Source organism: Sinohyriopsis cumingii, chromosome 15 (assembly GCF_028554795.1).
Source record: "Sinohyriopsis cumingii isolate HCF-2022 chromosome 15, ASM2855479v2, whole genome shotgun sequence".
Lineage (NCBI taxonomy): Eukaryota > Metazoa > Mollusca > Bivalvia > Unionida > Unionidae > Sinohyriopsis > Sinohyriopsis cumingii.
The window spans coordinates 145,249,121-145,271,498 of NC_142975.1; the positions used below are offsets into that span (position 1 = coordinate 145,249,121).

Genomic DNA, 22,378 nt, shown 5'->3' on the forward strand with positions numbered 1-22,378 from the left:
AGGTAACGATGGCCACTGTCCCAAATTATACAGTACATGTAACATTAATAATTTTTATTGAGGTAATGCAGGTCACTATCCCAAATTACATAATAAATGTAACATTAATCTTTATGGAGGAAATGTAGGTCAGTGTCCCAAATTACATAATGGATGCATTATTGATCTTTTTTGAGGTAATGTAGGTTACTGTCCCAAATTACATAATAAATGTAACACTGCCAAATAACCAGAGTTTATTCAATGATTACATAGCTTGCATCTACTTTTACTAGTCTCAAAGACCACTCTAAACATAATCATGTAGAAAATAAATTCAGAGTAAATTCTTCTTAGCTCATTTTCTAAATATAGATCTTAATATTAGAACCTTGAATAATTTTCAAATTAAATATTTGAACTTTCAATTGGTAATATATAGCCTGTATTGTGCTAACATTTTGTGAACCCACTTACCCAGCTACCATCCTACCAAACTAACCACCTCCACCTATCTAACTTCTGTGATAGGACATAAAATATACAAAACAATAAAAACATTCTTTTATACAACATCAAAAGCAGTGGTACTGTAATGAGTTGATAAAAACCTGTGATTAATGTTTTTGTGTTTACTTTTTAAAAAGAAAATTTGTCTTAGAAACTGCTTGACAAGCTATACCACTCCCTTGCTACAGTACATCCTGATAACAAGCTGATCCGCTTATAATGCACAGGCAGGCATGGATCCCAACTTTTCTTATAGAAAAAGACCCTTCCCCCACCCCACTGGCCTCTTTTTGCTGAACATGAATAAACCTGTGATGAAAATTACTTAATTAAACCTTGATATATCTCTAATTTATATAGTCACACAGAGCAATAGGGTCCAGAAATTTGCATTAACATCAAGAGATTCACAACTTTTAATAAGACATCCTATGTTTAAATTTTTTTGTATTAAAATCATCTCAGTAAACTGTAAATAACAATATATGGTGAAATTTTGATCAATTAAAATATTAGTAATGCCTACTGGTGACAACACTTTAAAAAATAATACCAATTTAAAAAAATTTGGGCAAGTGAAATTTGTGTTTTGGTTTAGTCATTTAATTTGGTTTCAGTGTAATCATCATAAATGTGATATGCTCTCATGTATTCAAACATTAAAAGTGTCAATCAAGTGTCACAGCAATACCCGCAAGCATTTCCATCAGAACCTAATTAGGAACTGAGTGTGTTTGATCTCCAACTTCAGTGTTGCCTGCACTGTTATACACTCAATTAAAAGTTGACCTGCTTTTTTATTATCACATTAGTTAGCCTTCTGTATCAAATCAAGTAAATGGGGGTAGAACAGAAGAAATTAAAAAAACATGAAAATCCTACACGTGTATGAGTTAGCAATTATGGTCTTGTGTCAACTCATTTCATTTGACTAACTGGACACTGAAAACACTGTAAGTACATGTAAGATAATGAAAATATTTAACATTAATCAATAGTTTATCATACTCATTCACAAATGTGACCATTGATAGCAAAAGGACCAAGCAAAACATGTACTAGGTGCATGAAAATCTAAGATTTACAGATGTGATGTGAGTGATGTTTTAAATGATCTTCCAGCGAGTGGATATATTGCGTGTGTGTTTGATTTAGATTTTTAACGTAGCTTCAACAATTTTTCAGTCATATCGCTATGATGTCTGCAGTGTGACAGTTTATAGTGATGTCTAGCACTGGGGTATCATGACGCAGACATGTAGCATGATGTCCCACCCAGTCACATTATCCTGACACCAGGCTGACCAGTCCTAACACTAACCTCTTAATGCTGAGTGCCAAGCGAGGAAGCTGTTAGTACCATTTTTGTAAGTCTTTGGTATGACTCGGCCGGGGTTTGAACAAGCAACCTCCTGCATCTGAGGTGGATGCTCCAACCACTAGGCCACCGGAGACGTATTGAATATATTGAAAATAAAGGCAAATGATATTAGAAAAGCAAAGAACTTATTAGGAAAAGCTTTTTATTTAACTTTATTCCCAGCATAACTATTAAACAAGCAATTAAGCACACAACCCGTACTACCACCCCTTCACACTCATTGTCCATCCCTTTCTTAAAGGTCCTTCGGTAACTTGTGGCCTCGCTTATGCTGCAGTCTGTGCATGAGTTATCATGGGGTAGGTGTATTATTATTAAGCTCTATAACCCTGATACTGTACTGGGTGAAAATCATAGGTGTTGAGGAGTGATAGCCAGCAGTATTAAATCTCATGCATCAATAATTACATTGATCAACTACTACAGGTAATGCCCTGCCCCCACCCCCCACCCCATTAAAAGCAAGCATACAGCATTTAGTTCATACATTTAATTCCTATTCTCATTCATATGTACAACACACAGTTAACCTGCTGAGAGTAACATACAAAGTGACTCTGCTGTAACACACTGGTTGAGATCCATAGAACCTGACTGCATTAATAACCAACCTGTGTTATAACCAACCAAGTCAGTTAGCTGAAGAAAATGATGCATGTACCCAAAAAATGGTCGGGGTGGGGTGGGTTGTTAATAAATGCGGGCACATAAATGCTTTTGATTAAAGACACAACTAGTCGAAGATACACTTGTGTATTGACAATTGTGTAGTACGATTCATCTAGTTTATTACTTAAAGCATAAACATTAAATTGAACCAATGTTAGTGGAGTGTGGGTCACAATGTCCTACTTTTAAGATGAGGGTTTAGTACTAATCATGAGGCTTCCTCTAAGTTTCATGATTCCAGTATAAAAGTATTGTAAAATAGTTGGAAAAAATAATGGTGTCATGAGCTAAATGCAAAAACTTAAATAAGCCAGTAAAATGTAAAATGTAAGTCACAATGAACTTCATTTTTTTTGAAGGGTGTGTTATTAATATAAATCCATACAATAACTTAGTTTGATGTTCCTGTCATGAGTCGGAATGCATGTCACTGAAGCATGAAATATGAGTCACAGTGATCTTTTGCAGTACTTATCAAATCTAGCACATCCTCTCAACAAGTGTCATGAATCTTGGTATAAGAGTACAGATATGGAGTGATAAAAATGTATTTCATTATGACCTAATGCAAAAACTTCATCCAAGTCAGTAAAATGTGAAATGTAGGTTACAATGACCTTCTTTGTTGTACAGGTGTGTTAACTAATATAGATGCATACAGTCATCTAGTTTGATGATTCTAGCATAAATAGAGCTTCAGAAAAAACACAAAATTTAACCAGTCAGTGAAGCATAAAATATAGTTCACAGTGACCTCCTTGTGTAAAGAGGGTGCAATCAACATTCACCTCCTCACCAAGTTTTTACAATTCGGTGAATAACAAAAACTTAATCAAGAATGTACAACTAAAGTTAGCAACCTACGCCTCCTCCTCTGGAGGTAGGTGCTATGAAACCCACTTCAAACTTGTCTAGGACCTAGGAAGAAAGAATGGTTGACATTCATTGAGTATGTACATATCTATAAGCTTCTATCTGTGTGGATGCCAATGCTGCAGGTAGTAGAACAGCTTACCTTTGTTTCATCAAGATGGGCTAATAAGCACATGAGGAAGATAATAATATTATTAATAATAATAATTAATAATAATAATAACAGACTGGTAACTATTAATGTCATCATCATAAGGTACACTATCTTATGCTAGGTCATGGCAGAGTCCCTATCCATTTTCCCCCAGAATAATCTCCATTTACATTTACAGGGCTAGCAGACTGGCCCCTTTTAATGCCATCATGATACTGTACACTATCTGATGCTAAGTCCTGGCTATGTCCACATTAATGTTTTTACTAAAACAACTTTCTCTGAAGCCTCACTGCACATCTAGTTCCTATCATTTATAACTAGTTTGTCATATTTCCGACAAGTTTTCTTCCTTGTTTGATATATTTTTGGAGGAAAGTTTTCATACAAGCTTTAGTGAAACATGTATGTTTCATCTGTTGCAAAGTACAGGCTTGTGCTGTCAGATTAAAACTCACCAAGTTATAAATCCGTGCATCGGGGCAAACAAACTTAAGTTTACAAATGCTATTTATCAATGATGATAATGTTTGGTGGATTTCCATTTACAGCTTATAAAAAGAACACACAGATAGGTAAATGATTTCATATATTTTTGTTGGTTTCATACTACTTTGATGCACACTGCTCACAGATGAAGGGAAGCAACTCTAGCTGCACTTATGAAAGAACTAATTCTCTAAAACACATGTCCACGCTGCAGAATTCCCTCCAAAGCCCTCAAAATTACATAAATTTAGAAAATTTAAGCAATTTATATAATGCGATGAAACTCTATTCTGGTCATCTTCACATGCAATAATGCATATGCCATTTCATTTGTCCAGCTCAAGTGGTCAAGTGATTTTTGTTGAATCAAAAAACAAAAAAATAATGATAGGAAATCACCAGAATGGTAAAATGCTTAGCCAATCAGATGAGACAAGACTACCTTAATTTGTGCAGATCGTATTTATAATCAAACCAATCCAACATTTTGATAATAGAATACTATTTAGCAAATCTGATTAAAATCTAACCAGAAATATAGTTGCCAGACTGTTGATAAGCCCAGCCAATCCGATGCAAGGTCACATTATTAATGTGCGAACTTCACTCATAATACTCAACCAAGATTATTTACCATGTTTTTACAAAATCCTATACAAAAAATAGTCGTTGGAGTAGTAACAAAACTCCAGCCAATCAGATAAAAATTACATCATAAATATGCACAAGTCTCACTCATAATAAAACTCACACATTCTACCAAATTTAATCAAGTCAGAAACAGTCTCCAAAGTAGTTGTTGTTGTTTTAGGGTTTAACGCCATTTTTCAGCACACGATAGGTTATACATGGCGGCCAGTATTAATGATGGAGGAAGAACCTGAGAAAACCCCAGAAAGAACCACCGACCCACAAGAGGCTACTGGCAAGCTTTCTCACATACCCACATTAGCTGAATCCGAGACTCAAACCCACGCAGCCAGAGGTGAGATGGCAATGATCCATAACGGAAAGCGCTTTAGAACACTCAGCCACTCGGGGCCCCCTCTAAAGTAGTAAGAAGCTCATCCAATTCTATGCAAGATCACTAAACACATATATCTTGATGATTTATGCCAATTTACCATGTTGGATAAAATTATGATCAGAAACGGAGTTGCTAAATTGCTAACTTGCTCAACTAATCAGTTGCAAAGTAACCTCATTCATATGCACAGCTCTTGCACAAAGTTTTACATAACCAAAATCAGAATGATTTTTATGACTTCAGTCTCTATCAAGTCTGATAAAAAAACTGGATCAAAAATAGTCTTGAGAGTGGTAGCAAGCTCAGTCCATCACATCACTGATATACATGGATCGAGTCAATTACAAAACCCATGCAAGATCTTGATCATATAAGCCCATATTTAAGTTTGATTAAACTGAATCACAAATGTGGCATTCTGATTGGTGAGTGGTAAGAAATTCAGCTAATCAAATGTAAGATTGTTGTTGGTTGTTGGTTATGGGTTTAACATCATTTTTCAGCACATGATAGGTTATACATGGCAACCAGTACATTTAGTGGAGGAAGAACACAGGAAAACCGCAGGAAGAACCTCAGCACACAGGAAGCTACAGTAACAAAATCAAGATTTTCAAGATGGTCATATACTGGATATCAGATAGCAAAATTTCAATTTAGGATTAAAAAAACCCATTATAAAAAGTCTTTTAGTGAAAACCCCATGATGATATGACCATTCGTTCAGACGTAGTAATAACAAGAATCATAAGCTGGCCACTATGGCAGCAATGTTAGATATCTGTTCAACACCATTTTTATTTAGGACTAACTAGGCACTAGAAGTCTCCTGGAAAAACACCCTGTCAATATGACTTATCATTCCAAAGGAGTATAATAACAAGGTTTGCAATAAGGACACTGTGGCAGTAAGATTGGACCTCAGCTTGGGGACCAGTCAGACAATGTAAGAAGTCTTCTGGTGAAAACCCACTGTCAATATGCTTTCCATTTAGGAGGACAAACAATAACAAGGTTTTCAAGACAGCTGCTGTTGTGGCTATACTGGACCTCAGATCAACACCATTTTCATTTAGGTTCAACCAGATATCATAAGGAGTTCAGTGAAAACCTCATGTTGATATGAACATCAACTAAGGTGAAATAGCGTTAACAATAACAATAATAAAGATTTTCAAGATAGCTGCTGTTGTTTGCCATATTGGATATCAGATCAACACCATTTTCATATTAAACCAATTGGACATCACAGGAAGTCTGCTAATGAAAACCCCATGTCAATATGACTTTCTGTTCAGGAGAAGGTGCAACAGCAAGAATTTTAAGATGGCTGATCTGGCAGGCATATTGGATGTCAAATCAGCAATATTTTTATTACGACCAACTAGACATCATAAAAAGTCTTTTAGTGAAAACCCCATGATGATATGAACATCCATTCAAAGGGAGTAGTTTCAGAGAAGTAGTGATAACTTTTGCCAACAGATAGAGGATGACAGATGGAAAGACCAATCATATAAGCTTTTCTAGTCTATGACCTGTAGAGCTAACAAATGCCTATGTATATTTGCGCAGCATTTATCTTTTTGTACTAGTGTACTGTCCTTATTAAAAAATTTCCCACAATAAAAGCCAATCTCTATCAATTTGATTCACACCAGACATATACCTACCATTCCCTTATTGAGACTGACCAGTCCAAAAATATAAACCTGCTTATAAAGATATGTCTAAAAATCATTGGAGAGCAATAATACTAACTGATCCATAAACATATACATACATGTACATGTTAAGAGTCAATCCTAGACAAATAACTTTGTGCAATGACAATGAAGTGGTAAATATAGGTCACAGTTGCCAACAATACTGGGGTCATAGGATAAGCTCACCAGAATTCTGTACAGGTAAGCTAAAAATCAAACCTGAAATACATAAATCTACAACTCTTGGTACACTGTAGCTCTCTAATTTTGTAATCCTTATTCTGTCTGAGTGAATGTAAGTGTTTAAAAGAAAGAGAAAGTTCCACCTTGGGAACCCTCCAGTGACAGTTTTACCTTTGTTCCTGGTCTAAGGGCCATGCATGCATAGAGTATCTCATGTCTGGCCTTCCAAAGATGATTTCGTACTTCTGGATCTTTGGCCCACACAAAATTAGAACCACCATTTTCCTGTACAATCTCAGCTGCAAAAATTGCAATTGTGTGTGCACATTTGTAATTGATCAATCTATAAGTCAGAGCTAAAATGTAAACCCAAATCTAAACTTCCATTAAATATTACCATATATACTCGCTTAGAAGATGAGTCCAACTGCAACTGTACAGAACCAGATTTACCGTCATATGATGAGCTGGCAGTTCTGGGTCTGTGCAGTTTGCTAGGAGTAATCAGTAGACCAATAAAATCAACCCTAATCTGCAGGCTGTTGTTTGTAATCTGACTAGACTTATAAGTGAGTATAATTGGTAAAGTGATTAGTAAATGCCTCACTGTCTGCATACATGGAAATATATATCTATTAAATATAAAAATTAGAAGTTAGCAGTTTATACTCCTGGTTTTACAGAGGCCGGGTCCCACGCATTCATTGTTTTTATGTCATTTTTTTGTTTAAGGAGAAATCATGTGGTACAAATAAATAAAACATATTGAAGTCTTTACAAATAAAACCAACTTGCTACAAATATTTATGCCATTAATAAAAATAATACAACCTTTACATGGCTACTCCTTGAGAATTCCTGTACAGAATTTATCAGCATCTGATAAAAGGCATCTGTACAATATGTCCTTCCCTGTCTGTACAAATGATGATAATCCTTCATCAAATATGGCCATGTTTACTAACAGGAGACCCATGTGGACCTCCTACAGTTCACTTGGCATACATAACAGTTGAGCATTTCACTAAGTAAGCTGATTAAATAATGAATCAACATAATTCTATGCAAACTACCTCCCAAACAAGACCGTACCTATTTTAAAGAAATTTGATAAAAATGATTTCCAAAGATGAATGCAAAATTAGAAATTACTTTTTTCAATGTTCACATATGACCACTACTGAATGGAATTAAAGAACACTTTAGATTACAAAAACACGCTTTTTCTAAATCGAAAGATGTTTCTCTTTCAAGGGTCTCCAAAAACATTGAAGTCAGAAAAGATGATCATGTACAAAGCCACAAAATGTATCACATAAAACAAGTTTGATTATATCGGCATGTAAAGTCATTTCAATGTACAGAATAAAAATTCTAACTATATTTTGCGCAATTATGTTGCTAAGTGGGAACGACATAATGAACGTAAACTATGTTTTGTTTCCTTTCAAACCTTTAATTCTAAAGAATTCTATAGCAATATATATATATGCATTAAACATTTCCTATTGCAATATATAAAAAACAAAACAATAAATGCCAGTAATTAGAATCTTGCCTTGTAATGAAAAGAGTTTAACCCTGAATGTATCTGTGCCAATAAAATCCCAAACAAGATTTTTCAAACAATCTAATCTCTTTAAGATGATCTGGTTAAAAATCAATCATTTAAAAAACATTTTCAAAAGAGTTGATTTAAATTCTGACAAAAGACCTTCAAAATTATGTACTGTTGTATAAATAAGGACTGAATTTTCTGTAAAATCAACTTGTCTTCTTGTAATTTGTTAAACCAGTCCCCAAACCTGTACTGATACAGGGGCTCATATTGTTTTTTAATATATAATGTAAGGGATGACAATTTCTAATTTCAGCTCTGAGATTCAACAGTTTGGAATACAAATAGCAGTCTGTTTTCTAATCCGAGTTTCCTCCGAATATTCCCACCCCATTTTTCATATTTGGACATTTAGGGTGGTGTGTGGGGTCACTGCAACTGCATATAGAAAATTTGGAATTTACCACCACTGTGCGGTAGCGACATATGGTAGTATCTTACTAGCGGGTCTAGAAAATTTAAACTTATGTTATATCGACAGTTAATCTGCTGACAGACAAGATGAAACTACGGCATGGATGAAACCTGACCCAGTACTCTCGCCATTTGCATTAATAGTCACATGACTTCACAAATCTCAAATGATATTGGAAGTCCAATAGTCACATGATATCAACAACAAACTCCTTTATAATGTTGTTGTACCGAAATTCAATTATATTAATGAAAGTCAGATACTTTTTGTAAAAACCAGCAATCTGGCCAGTCTGACTTATCAAGCAGAGAGCACATGTCAATGTGGTAGTCTCGTGATACAATAAAATTCCAGAAGTTGTTCTTGGAATATATATATATGGAGAATTTTGTGTTCTTTCATTTGCGTATTTTTATTACAAGCAGTATACGACTTTCACTTAATATTTTTGTATTTTTTTCTCTACAACATTTGAAAATTAGATTTGTGTTCATGCGACTAGCAATGAAAATCATGAGTACCAGGTCACATTTCATCAATGACATAGTTTTATCTTGTCTTTAAGCAGATTAAAAACATAATGATTTTAATACTCACAATTACTGAGAAAATAAGTAATTTTCATATCGATTTCATGCATGTATCACTTGATCTAAAAACGTTTAAAGTTTGCAAGGCCATCCGGTTAGTGGCTACGCTTTGCCACCACCATGTTGGCCTCTTGTGATGCTAGACTGGTTTTCATACCTTCCACGTAAGGAAAGAAACGAATATCGAGCTGACTTTGAAAATAAAAGTCTACTAGACGAATCTGATCCACTGGGCATTTGGATTGACACAGCATATATATTTATTGCAAGCAACCAAATGATCCATACTGCACCCTCCAAATAAATTTTCCAATCAAATCTAAGATCATTTCATTAATATGCATGAAATCTCATCTTTATCATGTTCCTATAATACATAAACTCACATTTCAAGTTTGATCAAAACTGGATCAGAAATCTGGTTTACTGAGTGGCACCTAATCTATCAGATGCAAGATCACCTCATTAATATGTGTGGATCTCACCGATTATCCACTCTTCTGTGATATTTATGATATAAGCCTATATTCCAAGTTTGATCAAAATGAAATCAGAAATATGGCTTCTATAGTGATTTACGTTCAGTCAATCAGATACAAAATCACCTCATTAATATGTGTGGCTCATGTTCCTTATCAAGTTCGTCCAAGATCCATATTAAAATTTTATTGAAACTGTCTCTGGAGTGGTAACAAGCCCAGTCAATCAGATGCATGATAACCTGATTAATATGAATGGATCTTGTTCATTACCAAATTCATCTGCGATCTTTATAACAAAAGACCATATCACAAGTTTAATCAAAAGTGGATCAGAAATATGGTTAACATAGTTGTGACAAGATTAGTGAATTAAATCCAAGTCCATCTCATTAGTAAGTGTGGATCTTGCTCATAGATGAACTTATCTCAGACCTTAATGATATAAATGTTATGTTCCAAATTTGATTCAAAAGCCTCCAAGTTGGTAAGAAGCGTTAAGTTGGCAGATAGATGACAGATGATGGATGCAGGGCCACACCATCAAATTACTTGTCATTACAGCCAGATGAGCTAAAACTAAAAGAAAACTTCTTAAAAATATAATAACATTAAAACTATACACCATTTCTAGGACCAATACTGGCTAAAAAATTGTTAAAATCGCAACAAAATAAAAACACAAATGACTGCTCTCAAAACATGGAGTGCAAAAATGGGTAAACTGATATGCATTAAAATTTATTACAAGTGCACTGTATCCTCGTGTATTTCTTATAGTGGTATGCACCACGGTGCTTTTTCATGTTACCAATACATCAATAGTTTCCTTCACTAAAGGCATGTACTGAAATTCCTGAGTAATCCTGTTATGAATTTAATGTCCAATATATCAATAGTGTAGCTATTAAATTGTAGGCTTCAGTGTCAATGCTACTTATTATTATCAACAAGCCGTCTAATGTCAGCACAATGTCTTTCACAGTTATAGTGTACGCTTTATCATCCCATTTAAGTTTCAGTTTGCACATTACAACTGTTAACATAAACATAACAAATTCATCTACTATTTACATGTATTAGGTAATCCTGGGGAGGGGGAGCTGTGATTTTCTTTAGAGCTAATGTAGTATCATAAATTTTTGTGCTGATCAATTTTTATGGCTTTCATTGGTGCCCAGAACCAAATTTAAAGACCCAACAAAAAATTAGCCTAAACAATGGTGCCCCAACCTCTGCCTATTTTCTTTTTGTGTTATATTCCTATATATTAACAGAGCTACTATTGTTTGATAAATCAAAGTCAATACTGTAATCTGGAAATAAAATATCTGTTTTTACAATATTGTTTTAATTTAACCCATTGAAAAAATAATTATAAAGCATTTTTTTATTGTTTCAATGACTACTTGCTGCCTTTAATCTGCCTTTAATCACAATGTGAGATAAGTAACGATAGAGAGAAAAGAGAAAAAGCGTTTATGTACACACAAAAATCTTTTTTTAAAAAAATACAAAATCCATGAAAAATGAGCAGTATAGAAATAAATGATACTAATGTATTTTCTTTTCATTCATCTCAAAATAGTATTGTTTCCAGTAATACACTAATATTTTTATTAAAAAAGTGTCAGGCTGCTGTCCCAGAACATTAAATTGTGAGTCTTAATATAACTGCAGTATACAATGGCATGCATCACGGTATATTCAGAAATACTTCGGTATACCATGGTACAATAGTCTTCATGGTACTTAGCTCTAGAATTGATTCCTATAAATAAATAACGTCAGGACCTTACCTACAAGTTTAGTCTGGTCTTCAAGGACAGAAGCATTTCCATGGAACTCCAGAAAAAGTGATGGCGCTACTTTCATGTTCAATTTGCTGAACTTGTTACAGGCATCAACAGATACCTCATCCAGGAATTCTGCAAAGCAATGAAAACTGCCTTACTGACATTTTTAATTTACCTATTTTTGTTTTTAAAATAATTAAATGTTAATGCATCAAAAGTGAACAATTTATCTTGTAAATTATGCTTAAATACATGTGACTCATTGACCTAGTGACTATGCTGTGCCCACTGGTAATGGTGCCTAGCAATTACATCCACTCTGACAAATAACATGGTATCTTGGCAGTTTTTGACTGCAGCATATTATATAGTGTTGTTCGCACTACACAGAGGTACAGTTGATAAGTAGGTTTAGATCTTAATCAGCACATGACATGAATCTGTAAATTTTGGTGTGAGGCCATTTGTAAAAGCCCAAAGAAGTTTACAAAAAGAATATAATCAGACCTTGAAATATAATGGGCACTGAACAGGATAAGAATATTGCCCCGCCTTTTCTATGCTCATCATCCCTTCCATTTAAATTTGCACTGAAAAAATCACAGTCTAATGAATCTATCACTTCACTGTATATTTCATTGTACATGTAATTATATATAAAAAATAATAATAAGTAGAATCTACTAGTAATTAGACTCATGTCAGAATGGTATATAGTTTAACAAAATATCCATATGTCAATAAATGTGCACACAGACAGGTATACAGTACACAGTGTTGTGTTATGTATATTTAATCTGCATTGTTTGTTTCTTAGTTTTTTAAAATTTGTTTTTAGTTAATTACTTGCTATTGTAATTTAACATTGTATGTTTGACTAAACCATGTCCAATATCAAGTTTATTTTCTACTTGACCTGAATTATTGATTTTTTTTTATTCTGTAAACAACTAATAGAAAGATAAAATACTCCCTATATGTATGGGTTTAATATTAGGATCATTATTAATAGAAGTAAACATATTTGGGCCTGGGTCTAGGTTATTGTGATTCCCCTGGTGTACCTGACATAGTCCAATATATATTATAATTTTAGTAAAAGACCCTCTAATTATAACCAACATTTTTATTTTGTTAACATTATGAACCTTCCAAAAGATTATTTTCCCTTGGGTAATTTTTTTAAAATAGACAATGTTAATTGTGGCCTCATGTCAAGTGGAAGACAATATAATCATGTTACCGGAAAAATTATTTATTCATGCTCTAAGATCTAGCAGAATCAATCTGTATTATTGCTGTGTCCATTAATTCATTTGGGCTGGAATTTATTTCAAATTATTCAAGTGATTTTTTTCTCTGGAATTACATAGTGTTCATTAAAAAAATAGTATTCTTGGACAGAGACATCACTGGGATTAGTGAATTCAAACCTGGAATTATATTACTGTGTTTAAAACAAAAGACTTTTGGTACAACACCTTGAAACAGGCTATCACAGACACATCAACACTTTTAGCATTGGATTTAATTTGGATTTCCACTAAAGTTTATTAGACTTTTATTATTAGGACTTGTGTTTATAATTCTAGAACTATTTTGGGATTTAATTCGCAATACCTTTAGTTCTGTTTTTCATTTTCACTTTGTGGGCATCGAGTGGCCAAGTGGTCTAAAGCACTCTCCATTACAGATCACTGCCATCTCACCTCTGTCAGCATGGGTTCGAGTCTCCGATTCGGCCAATGTGGGTATGTGAGAAAGCTTGCTACTAGCTTCTCGTGGGTCGGTGGTTCTTTCCGGGGTTTTCCCCGGTTCCTCCTCCACCATTAATACTGGTCATCATGTATAGCATATTGTGTGCTAAAAAATGGCGTTAAACCATACAACAACATTTTCACTTTGTATTCTCAGAAATAAATTCTTTGTTGAATTTTACAAAGCTTGATGCTTTTCACTCTTTTCTGTTACTTATTTTAAGAGCATAGACGCATAACAATAGTTAAAAAAAATATCCACACATCAATAAACGTGCACACCGACAGGTATGCGGCTGGACCATTTCTTTTATGCTACTGATGTTTTTAGCTCTACTGATCAGGACTGTAAGAGCTTACGGGATGGTCTTTTGTCCATCATTAGTCCATAAGCACAAGTTTGTTATCATTACTAGAGTTTGGGACGAGCCTAGGCTAGAGCTCGAGGCTCGATAATTTTGGAGCATTTTCGGAGGCTCGAAGCTCGACGAGCTTCGAGCTTACGCCTAGAAAAATTCTCCGCTTTTTTATATTATCTGGATAAACCCGTGTGACAATTAATTGACTGTGGGAATGAGCGGCTTTACTGATTCACACAGCCTACGGTTCCCCATGTGTTGGTCAACCAGTGGGCGGTCATTGCCTTGCAACGGTCATGCCTTGCAATGGTCATCGCTGGGGGCTCCTAAGATAATAATTCCGACTATTATGATTGCGGCTGATGGGGAGAAGAGGTTTTTCAACTTCTGCAAGCGAGAGAACCGGTGAACTTCTCAAGCGTTTGGCCTGACGATGAGTGGTGCTAGAGGGGCAGTAGGCGCACAACTGACACCTGAGGGATTTCTTTTAAACTGATTTTTGAACAGTTCAAACGACATAAATGTGTTATCAGCGATTTTTCATATTGTATCTGCTCTTTGTTTGTTAATTTTTACTTATATTTTATTTCTAAAGCAGTAGCGATGTCAAAAAATAAGAAATCAGCTGTTTGGACTTTTTTTAACAAGTGCAAAAAGGATAATTTCACAGCTTGCAATGAATGTAAGCAAACAATTTCATGTCCACAAGGAAACACTTCAACAATGCGTCGACATCTGCTTAGCATTCATCATATTGACGTCAACAAGGATGAGTCTGAAATAGAGCGGAAGAAAATGAGAATAATGGATAACTTTGTTGTCAAAACTTCACTGGAAGAAATAGTCTCGAAACTCGCTGCAGTCGATGGATTCTCGATTCGGAAAATCACTCATTCAGAATTTATTCGCCAATCGCTGTCATTAAGAGGAATGAAGCTACCTGATGAAAGATCGGTGATGGCCCTTATTCGTGATTTTGAAGAAAAAGTGAAGCAACAAGTCATACAGGACATTAAGAAAGAACTCTCAGAATCAAAGAGATTTTCAATATCACTGGACGAATGGACAAGTATCGGAAATCATCGATTTCTCAACATCAACCTTCATACGGTCTCGTCAAAATGTATCAATCTTGGTCTTGTCAGAATTTACGGAAGTTGTAATGCTGAAAGAATGAACGAGCTCATTGAGGAACATCTTAATTCTTTTGGTGTCTCATTCAAACAGGATATTGTTGCCTCTACCGGTGATGGAGCAAGTGTCATGATCAAGTTCGGAGAAAAATCGCCTGCTCTGTATCAAGCCTGCCTTGATCACGGATTGCATTTGGGTGTTACAAAAACTTTTTACAGAGAAAATTGCCCAGGTCAAGGAATTTCAGTTTTTTCACGCTAAGAAACTGGACAGACTGATGATTTCGATGAAAGCGACGATGAATTGAGTGCTGAAGAAGTTGAGATACAAAGTGAATCATGGAAGGAAAACATAAACACTGTGAGAGAAATCGTTAAATTTTTCAAAGGCTCAACCATACGATCGGATGCGTTTAAAGCTAAAAGCTCAGAAAAATTTAACAAAGAATTTAACAAAGAACAACAATTGTCCCTCAACTGCAAAACTAGATGGAATTCCATCCTAAAAATGCTAGAAATCTTTATTAAATTATACGATGTCACCAATGAAGTGCTGAGTGAAATCAGATCCGAGCATCTCTTAACTAATTTGAACATAGAATTATTGAAATCCATAGTTTTGGCATTGAAACCGGTTGAGGTTACTCTTAATGCTATGAGCGAGAAAAAAGCTTCTCTGATAACCGCTTATGTTGCTATTAGCTTCATGAGGGAAAAATTATCTGCACAAGGAACAGAGATCAGTCGTACTTTTTTAGAAATATTGATCATTACATCGACGGTAGAGTTAATCAACAACTTATGGATCTTATGATTTCTCTGCACCATTTGGATAATGTTCCATCCAAAACTTCTATTGAATTAGCGACAAATTTGATGAAGCGGCTATTTCCATTGGCAAATACTGCAAATGAAGAAGCACATAATATGAAAATAACAAGTAACCATAACGAGCTCTCACTTGCTGATGAACTTAGATTTCGATTGGAAGCTTCTAGCACTCAGGGATCTCTTCAAACTGATCGATTTAAGAAATTATGCCAAGAATTTTCCTTGTCAAAAAGTAATGGTGAACTGACTGAAAATTTGAGGCGTTTATCAGATGCCATCAGTACAATCAAACCGACTTCAATTGATTCAGAAAGAGCATGTTCAGTTGCTACTAATTTCTGTACAAAATTGCGATCAAAGTTATCGGATAAATCTCTGCATGCTCTTGTCTTTTTGAAATACTATTATATTAACAAGAATGATGTTTAAATAAATTATAAAGAAAATTATTTTTCGTACTACTCGAGCTCGAAAGCTCGAAAAAATTATCGAGCTCGAGATCGCACGAGCTTCAAATCCCCAAGCTTTCCTATACTCTAATAATTACTCCTCCGAAACTACTTGGAGGATTGCCATGAAATTTTACACATAGAGACACACATAGTCATCTGGTGTAGCTCGTCCTAAATAAAGATGGTTCTCCTTGGACAGCCAATATTGCCAGCACAATGGCCATCTTAAAAATCTTGTTATTGCTACTCCTCCTGAATGGATGGTCATATCAACATTGGGTTGTCACTAAATGACTTCTTATATTTTGTTGGTCATAAGAGAATATGGTGACAATCAGATGTCCCACAAAATCTACATCTTGAAAAGTTTGTAATCACTACTCCTCCTAAAAAGGAATTTATAAGGAAACAAGGTTTTTGCCAAAAGTCTATACATGATGTCTAGTTGGTCCTAAGTGAAAATGGTGCCAATGTGAGGTCCAATATGGCTGCCAGTGACTATCTTAAAACTCTTATCACTACGCCTCCTGAATGCAAAGTCATACTGACATGATGTTTTCACCAGAAATGGCCGTATTCTGAATTCCTGTAACTTCATTTTGCCCTGTAAATCCTCATTCCCTTTGACAATTGTGTTAAATCCATCCATCCATGAATCAAAAACAGTTGTTGTTGTTGTTCTAGGGTTTAACGCCATTTTTCAGCACAAGATAGGCTATACATGGCGGTCAGTATAACTGGTGGAGGAAGAACCCTGGAAAACCCAGGGAAGAACCAACGACCCATGAGAAGCTACTGGCAGGCTTTCCTACGTACCCACACTAACCGAGCATTGGACTCAAACCCATGCAGACAGAGGTGAGATGGCAGTGATCCGGAACAGTGAGCGCTTTAGACCACTCGGCCACTTGGGGCCCTAATCAGAAACAGTAAAAAGAGAAAGCAGATTGTCCCGATGTAAGCAAAAGGCTCAAGTGACTATGATATTGCTCATCTGCTTACAGAACTTAATGACCGCTCTGGTGGCCTAGTGGTTAGAGCGTCTGCTCCAGATGCAGGAGGTTGTGGGTTTGAACCCCAGCCAAGTCATATCAAAGACTTACAAAAATGGTACAAACAGCTGCCTCGTTAGGCGCTCAATATTAAGAGGTTAGTATTAGGACTGGCTGGCCTGGTGTCAGAATAATGTGACTGGGTGGGACATCATGCTGCATGTCTGCGGCATGATGCTCCAGTGCTAGACATCACTTTAAACTGCCACACTGTAGAGATCATAGCGATATGACTGGAAAATTGTTAAAGCTATTTTAATAATCAAAATCACACACATACAGAACTTAACAGTTGACCATTTCACAAATGATGGCTCATCTCATCAGATTTTTCAACCAACCTAAACTCTTTAAGACTATTTGGTTGCAAATTCCATCATTTCAGGATATCTACAAAAGGACTAATTTAAATTTTGACAAAAGACCTTCAAAATTATATACTGTTGTATAAACAAGGACTGAATATTCTGTAAATTCAACTTGTCTTCTTGTAATTCAGTAAACCAGTCCCAAAACCTGTATTGATACATGGGTTCTTATTGTTGCTTAATATATAACAAAAGGATGACAATTTCCCATTTCTCCTGCACTCTATTTAAGATCTGAAACAAGCGCTTCAAGCTACATGTCACTGTGTAATAGTTTCGCACCAAACTTTGGCTCAGAGATTCAACATTTTTCTAATCCGGGTTTCCTCCGAATATTCCAACCCCATTTTTCACATTTGGACATTTCGAATGGAGTGTGGGCTCAGAGCAATTACATATAAAAAAATTTGGAAGCTGCCACCACTGTAAGATAGCTTACCAGTGGACCTAGCAAATTTAAACTATGTTAAATCGACTTATACTAGCATAAAATCAATTGGAAAATTATTTATTTTCTCAAAAATGGCAAATATTATATTTGTTATGTCTTTAATCTGCTGACAGACTAGACGAAACTCGGCATAAATGAAACCTGACCCGGTACTCGCCATTTGCGTTAATAGTTACATTGTCACATGACTTCACACACTCACAAAAAAAAGACATTGGAAGTCCAATAGCCACGTGATATCAACAACAAACTTCTTTTTAATGTCGTCATAGAAAATTTCAGCTATATTAAATGAAAGTCTGATACCTTTTGTAAAAACCAGAAAGAACATATAATTCTCAACATATTTATTTTGAGAACAACTACAAGAAACTTAGCCAGTCTGATTCATCAAGCAGAGTAGCCTGGTTCCCTGCTTCATATGCTCCCTGCGTGAAAGAGCACATATCAACGTGGTAGTCACGTGATACAACAAAACTCTGGGAGTAAGTCTCAGAATAAATATTGAGAATTTTTTGCTCTTTTGTGTTTGTATTTTTATTACAACCAGTATACGACTTTCCTTTAATATATTGTCTTCTTACAATATTTGAAAATGATGGTTGCGAGATTATATGTGCTCATGCAACTAGCAATCGAAATCGCTAGTACCAGCTAAAATCTCATAAACGGACTAGTTTTATCATCTTTCAGCAGAAGAAAGACATTTTCATATCGATTTTATGCAGGTATAACTCGATTTAGCGTTAAAGTTTGCTAGCCCGTCCGCTAAGTGGCTGTGCTTTAATGCCATCATGTTCTTCTCTTGTGATGCTAGACTGGTTTTCATACCATCCATATAAAAAAAGATATGGATACTGAACTGTGTGTGAAACAAAAAGTCTACTAGATGAACCCTAATCCACTGAGTGTTTGGATTGTCTCAACAAATATATTTATGGCAAGCACCCAAATAATCCATACTGCAACCTCCTAATATTCTGATTAGAACTCGATAAATATAACTCATGATCAGTTCAGTTACAACTCAATTATGTAATTGTTTCAGGCGTCAAGTTGTAGAGGTAAATTCTCGGGGTTTTCCTGACTTTCGTCAATAATTGCAAAATTCAAGGACTTTTCAGTCAGGAAAAAAATTATCATTTCTCCCAACTTTTTCCCCAATTTCCCGGTAGCATGGGAACACTGCAATCAGATGCAAAGTATCTCATAAATATAGCCTATATCTGAAATGTGATAAAAATCTGATCTAAAATATAGCTTCAAGAGTGGAAACACCAATCTGATAAAAAGTCAACTTATTAATTTATTTGGATCCTGTTCACTTTCAATATCACCCAAGATTTTGATGATACGAGTCCTTATTTCAGTCAACAGGAAGTAGGAGCTATTATTGACAGTTATGAGGAGGACCCTCAGGTAATACCTCTTACAGAGTCTGAAGCCATATGTGTATTTGAGAAAGGGCTGATGTTGCTAGAAAGCCAGGATATTGAGCCCTTGAAAATTATACAGCTGAAAAAGATCACAGACTTTGTTAAAAAACAAGAATGATCGGGTCTCAAACAACATAAAATAACAAAATATTTAAAGTAGGGAATACACATCATGTGAGTGAACAGTGTATATTCTATTCAGGCCAGTGTTTCTAATGAACAAATGTGTTTGTTATGGACATCACTGGTTATCAAATGGAAGTTTGTTAATTAGTTCTGTTAAACTGCAGTGAAAGGAAACACAATTTGCATAAGCTAACAGTATTACCATACACTGCAGTGTTCTTATAGCATACACTGCTCTTGCCTTCTATACATTTAAATCCTTCCAAAGCAAAAATCATGTTCATTTTTAGTGAGATACCTTTCTCATCATACGACCCTGACCTTTAATAACAGGTGGTGAAACGCTGTTGCAGCAAAATGCAATAATTTCTGAAGATTGGCTTGTTAAGTCTGCCATATTCTTTCTTTGGCAAAAGGGTGAGAATTGGAATGCAGGAACAACTGCAATTACAATGATTAAACTTCTAATGGACATTTTTAATCAGGGGATTGCAGAATTTGGTTGGAAATCTTGAAGGTTGTGGATGGGGCTTCTTGTTGTTATTATCATGGTGTAAAGCATCTGTGTAGATAAAGCTTCACATAAAAATGACCTACAAAACTGGGAACCAAAAGTAGTCTGCAGAATTTACAGATGGATAAAAAAGTTCTTGATCAGTATCATGTGATGATTTATATCTAATTAGATGGCAGAAAATTTGGTCAACTCATAACAATTGGAACTATTTCTAGAATGTTTTAATATTTATTTAATTTAAGCTGATTATAAACAAATTCTCAATTATATACTCTATAATCTGAGCAACTGCAATTATGGCTTACCATTTCAAATCTCCATACTTTTTATTCAATATTTTAACCTCTACCTCCATACCTCAACCAATATTACCTCACCCACCCACATACACTGATCCAGAATATGCCACAAACATTAAGTGTCTTCTGCTACAAGTGCATATCTAATGTATGAGTGGAACAGTGTCTAAAAATAAACTGAAATTGAAACTGAAATTTGTGTTTATCTTACCTTGGACATCAGTCTGGAACCTAAGGGGTGGAAAGTTATGAATCACACTCTTCTTATAAACGGTTACCCCAAAAGGCAAATGAATTTTGAATTTGGACCAAGTGGTTTAGGGGAAGATATGGTAACAGACAGACATGCAGACGCAGTGTTACAACATTGCCAGCTAAGTAATGATGATAATAATATATATTCTCCACAGTTATCGAGTTGGAAGAAACTGCACATCTTTGATAGAAGACCATTTACTTTTGCACTTGTCAGAAGCAGGTATTAAACCTGCAATCACACTGCTACAAAATTAGTATATTACCAATGTGTTACAGGGGACTCTTATCTTAAATAATGACTCCAACAGAAGGAGCACATGAAGGAATCAAAACCTTATTTTTATTGACCGTGCCCAAAAATGGCAAATCTGGGATATGAAAGAGAAGCTTTGCACCAGAGGTCTTGCTTTTTATGCATGTTAGGTAATGTTGCATCTTTTCTCATTGAGCTGGTCTGTCAATGATATCTGAGTTCTCTGAAAGTTTGTGTATCTGTTAGACAAAAAAATGTTTCAGGAAATACTATGAATATTTTACCACAGTATCTGAAATTGCTCAATACAACCTGCAGAAGTCTCAAAAACAATTATTTCACAAATCAGACTTCTGGAGTCATCACAAAATCTGAAACTGGTAAAAAGACTGAAAATTCCCATCCCCATTTGAGTGGAATGGTGAATGTATACTGGCTACATTAAAAACAATACAAACTTACTAAGTTCTTATATAGAAAAGTATATTACCCTTATAAAAAACACCCCACAAACAATGGGGTCTATATACACATGAAATCAAAATCATAAAAACCACATGACAAATCAACAAATTCCTGACAAGCCTTTAAAATTTACCATTAGTCCTGGCATGTCACATGTCATGTAGATACGATTAATACCATGCCATTCCAACATGACATTACATATGAAATGATTCTGTAATAATACCAGACTTTTTTTCTTTGTCTATACATGAAAATTTGTGTGAAAAGTATGTACAATAAAAGAGATAGGTTAAATTAATAATATGCTTTGCTAGCAAAGATGCATGGAATTATGCAGCTGGTGCAAAAATTAACCAGACTCACAAGTACCTGGCCTGGAATGTTTCCTACCTACTCCATATCATGCAAGTATAGAAATATATAGATATTTTCTTGAAAGATGGCTGTCCCACTACAGTGCCTGAAAAAAAGTCCAAAATACAAAACTTAATCAAGGTGTGATGGACAGGTGGATGGACAGGTAAAAGTAAGATTTTGAGATGAGGATTCAAAAGAAAGTGAGAGCAAGAGTACCAATTCTGGCTATTGGGATCCCACACTGCAAAACTTGAACTGTTGAATCAACGGCAGCTTGTACAGTCTCAAAATGACATGTTGCAGATATTGTCTAAAAATTAGAAAGCAGTATCTATTAATATTGCAATTCCACCCTGTGACAGTTTCATTTTTGGTAGACATAATGTATATGA

At 35.1% G+C, this 22,378-nt stretch overlaps 1 protein-coding gene across 2 annotated transcripts in view; it reads right to left on the reverse strand.

The window, feature by feature from the left end:
- LOC149782993 (D-lactate dehydrogenase, mitochondrial-like) overlaps positions 1-22,378 on the reverse strand; it is a 59,419-nt gene that overhangs the window by 17,664 nt on the left and 19,377 nt on the right. For both annotated transcript variants that reach the window (XM_089934556.1, XM_089934557.1), the window contains exons 7-9: positions 22,203-22,296; positions 11,873-12,001; positions 7,143-7,270 (exon numbers count right to left, since the gene is read on the reverse strand). In XM_089934556.1, coding sequence (XP_089790682.1) covers positions 7,143-7,270; positions 11,873-12,001; positions 22,203-22,296 — 351 coding nt within the window. The remainder of the gene's footprint in view (positions 1-7,142; positions 7,271-11,872; positions 12,002-22,202; positions 22,297-22,378) is intronic.